The 7,543-nt window shown below is 36.1% G+C and overlaps 1 protein-coding gene across 1 annotated transcript; it reads left to right on the top strand.

Annotated features, from left to right (window-relative positions):
- Positions 1 to 771: 771 nt before the first annotated feature.
- LOC113023911 (sialic acid synthase-like) lies at positions 772 to 5,781 on the top strand. The gene is made up of 6 exons (XM_026170371.1): positions 772 to 903; positions 980 to 1,195; positions 1,757 to 1,856; positions 2,273 to 2,427; positions 4,103 to 4,369; positions 5,291 to 5,781. The coding sequence occupies exons 1-6, from the start codon at positions 772 to 774 to the stop codon at positions 5,474 to 5,476; spliced, it is 1,056 nt and encodes a 351-aa protein (XP_026026156.1). The 3' UTR covers positions 5,477 to 5,781.
- The last annotated feature ends 1,762 nt before the right edge of the window (positions 5,782 to 7,543 follow it).

The following is a 7,543-nucleotide window of genomic DNA, read 5'->3' as shown; positions in this document are numbered from 1 at the left end:
TCTAAAAGACTATTAAAGCAGTCGGTACTCTGATGTAATTGCTTCTAGTGATCTGTAGGTTCCAAAAGTGTTGGAAACATTGCACATTTTTGTTATCACTAAATACTAGCATCGCAAAATTGTTGAACATTCATGATGCAACCCCCCTAAGATATGGCATAATCAAAAGCATTTAGTAATGCAGTACTGCAACATTTATTGGTAACCTTATTCAGTTTCATATTTTCTAATAAACCATGAAATGTATCTGTCAAACATTATCAGCATTTTGTTGAATTACTAAATTTCTTTTCTTATTTGTAATTCTTGAATTTTATGTTATAGTACACCTAAGGTGGTGAAAAGTGTGTCTGATGAAAATGTTTAGCTGAAGAGGACTTATAGAGGACGTTTTATAATAACATTCACGACTTATGAAAACATCAACAAAATTCATTTTTGAATTTCTTTTTTAATATTTTGTTCAAATAAAATGAAAACATTTGGATTCAATTGGACTTTAAAGGGTTGTTTGAGATTTGAACCAAAATATAATTAAGTGTTCAAACTTAGTGTTATGAAAAATGTTAAAAATCTGGTTTAGGTTAAGGTAGGGATAAGTAAATATGAATTCTTGCCTATGTGTCCAAAAAAAAAATTTGTGGAGGCGGTACTTTGGGTGTATAAAGTACAACATACAGCAGTAACCACTTCCTGTCCTCTCGCAACTCGGATGCTTTGGTCGTTTGCAATCTGAATTTGAATCATCTGTTCAATTTCTCTGTTAGCAGCATGCCTCTTCAGTTTGCATTATGTCCCGGCAGAATGATCGGTGGCTCCCATCCGTGTTTCATCATTGCTGAAATTGGACAAAACCACCAGGGAGACATTCAGATTGCTAAAAAAATGATCAAGATGGCAAAGGTAAATTAAATGAAATTTTGTCCTTAAAGAGCTTTTCAAGAATATTATTTAAAAAATACTTCTCTTCTCTTCTTAGGACTGTGGTGCCGATTGTGCAAAATTCCAGAAAAGTGAATTAGAGTACAAATTCAGCAAACGAGCCTTGGAGCGCCCCTACAATTCAAAGCACTCCTGGGGGAAAACGTACGGTGACCACAAGCGTCACTTGGAGTTCAGTCATGATCAATACAGGGAACTAAAAAAGTATGCAGAAGACATCGGCATCTTTCTCACCGCCTCTGGCATGGATGAGGTATAGGATAAAAATTATGATTAATAGGAGTGTGCAGTGAATTTCACTTCAATCAACAGGGACAGTGTGGTACTCAACAATGTGCTGAGTATTGATGCAAGAACATGTTCTGTTGTGTTGTGGGGGGAAATTTAAATTTTGTAAAACCCCATCAAGGGTTAAGTGGACACAAAATCAAGGTTTATTGCAAATCAATATTAAGTTGATGTCAATAATTACATTTATCCTCTGTCCTTGTCATTGTGGTCTCTTCCAAGATAAAAAAAAAAAAATACTCCACTCCACATAGCACAAGGAATCCCTCAATAATTTGAGAAAATGATGTGAATAGTATGCTATGACCTATTGAGACACCGTAACCTGTCTGAACACCTATGAGAGATAATGGCCAAAGGCAAAATCTTTTGCAGGATAATGTTCCGTCCTTCCTGTAGATCTCGGGAGATTTACACACTCAGTGCCGAGACACAATAAAGCCATTAGGCCTGATGTACTCCATCTTAGCTTTCTTTGGTTATATGATTGAATTTTTCAGTGCATATATGTACCTGACATCCATAGATGGCTGTGGAGTTCCTTCATGAGCTGGATGTGCCCTTCTTCAAAGTTGCCTCGTGTGATGCGAACAACTTTCCATATCTTGAGAAAACTGCCAAAAAAGGTACAAGGCATTTTGCGAGTACTTCAAATCACTCTCACCTAAACTGTCATGGGAAACAGCAAATCTGCAATGTACAGTGCATTTTATAGCTGAACCCACCTTGTGGGTGTAGGCCTTAGTAAAAAAAAAACAAAAAAACCCCCCAGCTCCCTGATAGAGACCTCATTTGAGCGCTGAAATAGTGGGCACCATTAAAACGTACAACAACATGACAACAAAAAATTACAAAATACTGCTACACTGCTATTTTATTTATAAATATCACCTGAATTTTCTCTTTTATTCTGAATCTGTCAGTTTCGTTTGTCTGCTCTGTCATGATTAGCTTATTTTCATTATTAAATTTAACTACCGATCTTGCATTTATGCCCATCTAAACAGTATATTGGATTACATAATACATATGTCATTGTCAGGGCGACCCATGGTGATATCCACTGGGATGCAGTCTATGGAAACCATACGGCGTGTCTACAAGACCGTAAAGGAGCACAAGCAGAACTTCACCCTCCTGCAATGCACCAGCGCCTACCCTTTGGATCCTAAAGAGGTCAACCTCAGTGTGATCAAGGTAATATTGGTGAATAATTTCCTCATACTCAGTCATCATGTTCTCTGATTATATGCTTTTATTGCAATCCATAGCAGCAAACAAGGGAACGTTCATGTTCCAAAAAAGGCAATCCCTTCAAGCAACATTCCTCAACACTTTTAGTAAAAATGACAATTCTTAGGACACTACCTGAACCTTCAGTTTCCCCATTCGGATTAGTCTTGTCCTCAGTGGCAGCTACTCATGGCATTTTTTTGTTTTGTTTTGTTTTTTCTCTCCTTTGTTTTTGGCTCTAGCTGTTGCTGCACACATGAAGTTTGGTTTTAGTTAGTTTCTTAAGCATAGGAAGATTTCCCATTGCCAATTATGTTAATTAAAAAAATTCTGTCAGACAATTCTATTTTATAATATATTTTCAATTTTTCACTTATCTTATTTATTCTTTTTTTTTCTTTTCTTTTCTTTTTTTTTTTAAAAATGTGGCAGCAACTGACACTTCTAAGAAGCCATTTGACCTCACTCATAGCTACTCTCTGGTGATCTGCTCCCACAGTGCAAGGAGGACTCACAGTTCTAACTCTTGTGTTATCACTTCCTCAGGAATCTTCTTGAATCACTCTTCGCACCACTAATTATATTTAGCATCTATCAGCAATCACAACACTGGAAATGCTTTTAACAGATCAAACACAATAAATGTGAGATTAATAATAAAGACATTTAGTAAAAGTAATTATTTGTAGTTCTACTCTGGTACTGAGCCGTTTAGCCTTTTGCACTTGACTCTTTGCAAAAAGTTTAATCTCCAGTGCCTTTTTAAAGATTTATTATTTTCTGCAATTATACCATTAATTGCTCCTATCATTAACGATACAGATTTTGCATCTTTGTGCAATTAAGGAAAAGACTGCCCAAATGTATGCTAGCTTAGCCTCTTATAAGGATCGGCGGTATTAGCATGCCTTCTGAAACATACCTTCTTAAAGTTACTAATTCCAAACAGATCCCACATTATATATCCCACTGTCTATACCATGGAAAATAGCAGATCAAGGGTCTATGGAGCCTTGGCAGTTTCCAGCTGGACCAGTTAGTGACCGGTGTTGTGTCCATTCAAGTAATCACATCACTGTGGTTGCTGAGAAGGTTTTAAACTGTCTAAACAATAAAGAAAATTCTCTCTGGAATATGGTGAACAGTCCCAAAGGAAACTAAAAGTCATATGAAATGGAGCGCACTGGAGAGGTAGAGTGTGGGATTGTTTTTCCATCTCTTCATACATGGCACACTGCCAGAGATGAAGACTCATTAACCACATTAGTAGAGCAGGTCATTGTAGTAATCATTTCGAAAGTCCTTCTTGTCAACTGTAAACATCTTGTTGTCAACAAGAGAACAAGACGTACAAGCTAACACAACATTTAGCTCAACAGTTACTTAACTTCAAATCCATTCTTTAAATGTTATATGATATTACAGTGTCATCTTACACTATCACAAAGTTTTGTAGGTACTGTTTTCTAGAGAGAAGGAACCTGCCAATGAAAGACTTGAGAAACCAGTGTTTGTTTACACACTTTGCTTAGATGTTAAATTAAATTGTGTATGTGTGACCACTGTATTGTATGAAAGTGGTGGGTACACAAACAGGCAAACAAGTTTTTTACTCTGATTTTTCCATTTTTTCTGGAAGACATTCCAGGAAGAATTTCCAGATGTTCCAATTGGATATTCTGGACATGAGCAAGGCATCTACATCACTGTGGCTGCTGTTGCAATGGGAGCAAAAGTTGTGGAGCGCCATGTGACCCTAGATAAGACCTGGAAGGGAAATGACCATGAGGCATCCCTGGAGCCCTCCGAGCTGGCAGAGCTGGTCCGAGCAATCCGACTGGTGGAGACGGCAATGGGGTCACCAGTCAAGCAAATGTTACCATGCGAAAAGACCTGCCATGATAAGGTCAGTTTGATTCATTTAGGATGAACTTTAGCAAAAAGCTAAATGTTGAGACTGGAAGTCTGCATTTCAAGCTTGATTTTTTATTATTTCTCACAAGTGCCACTTCGTTAATTTAATTCAATTCAGTTTTATTTATATATCACCAAATCACAACAACAGTTGCATCAAGGCAAATTATATTATAAGATAAATAACGCTACAATAATACAGAGAAAACTCCAATAATCACATAAACCCCCATAGCTGAATTAAGGTGCACTAAAAAAAATTACTGGGGTCCCTTTTGTACAACCACACACATTTCACATGTCTTTGTGCAAGATATTTCTCTGTTATTCTGTTCCAAATATGTCTATCTTTTTACTTTAAGTGCATATGTGCCAGAAATTAGACACTTGGTTGATGTTACATAATATAAGGTTTATAGTAAGTCTCATTTCATGTAGGGTCTATCCATCACGTTTATTTTAAAGTACCTTTTGAATTTTCTGCCAAAGGGGGCTTGGGCCTCTCCCTACCATCACTGGGCATGAAACAGGTTACAGCCTGGACAAACAGAGAGACAACAATACAATGTCACATCCATGATCAATTTAAAATCAATCATTAACCTAAGATGTTCTTGCACTTTGGAAGAAAACTCACTGTGGGAACTTGCAAACACAAATAGATTCATACATTAATAGTGCTAACAATTTCAGTGCCACGTTGTGTAATAGCAGCTTATAATTACCATAAAATACATACTTATGGTATAAATTTTATTTAGAGAAACAAAGACTAAACCTTGGCAACATTTGGCAATGTGGCAATACCTTATTTGTGAGATAGATCAAGTTGTTCCCATAAAAATGATAAATGTTTAGTATTTATATGTTGTTAATCTATCTGTGATTTCTGTATTCTTTGTTTTCTGCACAGCTGGGCAAGTCAGTGATAGCTAAGGTGGCCATTTCCAAAGGTACAGTGCTCAGCCCCGACATGTTTGCCGTGAAGGTTGGTGAGCCAAAGGGCATCCCTCCAGAGAACATGCAGAACCTAGTGGGCAAGAAGATCAAAGTGGATGTGAAGGAAGATGACAGCATCTTGGCAGACATGATAGAATGAATAACCTTCAAAACTGTTGGAATAGAGGCAGCCAGAAAGAGAGGGTTAGAAAATGTAGAAAGAAATTGGACAGGTGATGTGAACAGATAGAGAAACAACAAATAAGGGAAGAAAATATGGGCTTAAATGAAGATAAGGTGTGTATCTGGTCAAATTAATGGGAAGAGCGGAATTGTCATTCCTCTGCATAATTTGCACAAATAAAGCAAATTAAATGTGAACATGTCTGTACTTCAGAATTAGAATGCAGCTTAAGGTGCTCTATCTGTATGCTTCCATGCACTGTTTGCATGTAAAGGCAAAAATATCTGCATATTCTCATGTTAGGAATGAATGTTTACATTTATAGCATCAGATGCAAATATATCTGATATGCAAACATTTCCCCCAAAATAAGGAAACAACTGTGTATGAGATTTGTCAAAACTGACACATGCACTTTATAAGAATATACAAACACCTTCACTATTTTGTGAGTGATTTTTTTCCTGCTTCTGTTTTCCCAGCACACATTATTGGGTGATTATGGTGATATATGGTTATATAGGTTCCACACCAATCAAACACACCTTTACCACCTCTGTCATTTTTGCAGGCTTTACATTTGGAGAAATGATTATGGTCCTGGATTTTTTAATAATTATCCTTTAAATAAAAAAGTTCTGAAAACATCTAGTTTGCATCATCTTTATTCTGGAGTGATTCATCCCTTCCCATCCAAACATTTAAATATGGCAAAATGTGTCAATGCAGAGGCTTCACACCAATTAGACACAGATTAATAAACCCAAGATGGTAACATTAGATATAAGTATGCAGTACTGAGTATAATTAGGTGTTAGGTACACATTAGTGTGTAATTTACAAACACAGTTTACAAAAACAGTTTATAAGTTTAAATATAATAATGACATTTTTTAACCTTAGAAACAGTGGAATCAACATTTAAACAGTCGTCTCTATTAATTGTTCATGCCATCACAAAAATGGTCAAATCATTTATATGCAAAATAGTTAAATGTACATTTATAACTAAAACAAATTTTGTCAAGTTTTATAAACATTTATTGCAATCCATGGCTAATTCAGGGAGATAATAGTTGTTAGTGAAATACAATGGGTGACCTCATCAAAAGTGAAGATCATCTATCGCTTAAGCATTTGTTAGTGGAAGGCCAGCAGTACCACAAAAGTCTCGGCTATTTTTGACATGACAAAAGAGAAAAGAAAAAAATGGAAACAGGCAAAGGACAAAGTGATAAACAGCATACAAATCTTTATTGCAAGAGTCAACCTTAACCCGCTTCAGCTTTACAGAATACTGCAATGAGAGTGTGAAGGATTGGGAGGGGTTTAGGAGAGAAGCATTGAGCAACTTAAGGCACAGGCTACTCTCAGCTTGAATATACTGAACCTCCTGCAGTTAAAATTCAACGTTAATTAGGTTATGCTTCTGTGGACTCATTTTCCACAGCAGCACAGAAGCTGAGGGGCAGCTCGTCCCACAGCATAGCTTAAAGTTCATTGTTAGCATGGAGGAATTTGGGGCAATTTGGACATTTCATAGGTTTTGCTTTAAATAGTAAACTCAAACACCACTTTAATGTTGTAAAACATCAGGTTGTAGGTAACAAAAAAAGCTAACTATTATAAATAATAAATAGTGTTACATTTCTAATTAAGTTGGCAAGCAAATAGCACGTAAAGTTTACTCTAATGAAAAAGACATGAGCTAAAATGAATAATAAAATTCTTACTTTCTAACTGCTGCTTGCCAGGTAAAAATTGCTGCAGCTTCAATTTGTTTCAATTTAAACCCAACTACAAGACAAAAACAAAAAACAAACAAAAAAGCTAGCTAGTCATAGAATCAAAGAGGATATTTGGTTATTATTTCTGTTTACAATTCCTATGGGGTTGACTAACAAACTGAAGAAGCCCTGTGTTATTATATAGGTACTAATGTATGACATGAACCAGCTTGTTTGCATTTTCTGTCTTGGGGTTCTCAAAATATACAGAAACAAATAAATAAATAAGAAGTACAATCTGTACATCCTTTAAGAA

The sequence above is a fragment of the Astatotilapia calliptera genome, chromosome 6 (genome assembly GCF_900246225.1).
Source record: "Astatotilapia calliptera chromosome 6, fAstCal1.2, whole genome shotgun sequence".
NCBI classification, from domain to species: Eukaryota; Metazoa; Chordata; class Actinopteri; order Cichliformes; family Cichlidae; genus Astatotilapia; species Astatotilapia calliptera.
The sequence above is the reverse complement of the archived record's forward strand: the minus strand, read 5'-3'. Positions and strand labels throughout refer to the sequence as shown.

Coding starts and splice junctions, on each gene's coding strand:
- LOC113023911 (XM_026170371.1), top strand. CDS start 772: ATGCCTCTTCAGTTTGCATTATGTCCCGGCAGAATGATCGGTGGCTCC. Junction 904..979: donor AAATGATCAAGATGGCAAAG/GTAAATTAAATG, acceptor TTCTCTTCTTAG/GACTGTGGTGCCGATTGTGC. Junction 1,196..1,756: donor CCGCCTCTGGCATGGATGAG/GTATAGGATAAA, acceptor TGACATCCATAG/ATGGCTGTGGAGTTCCTTCA.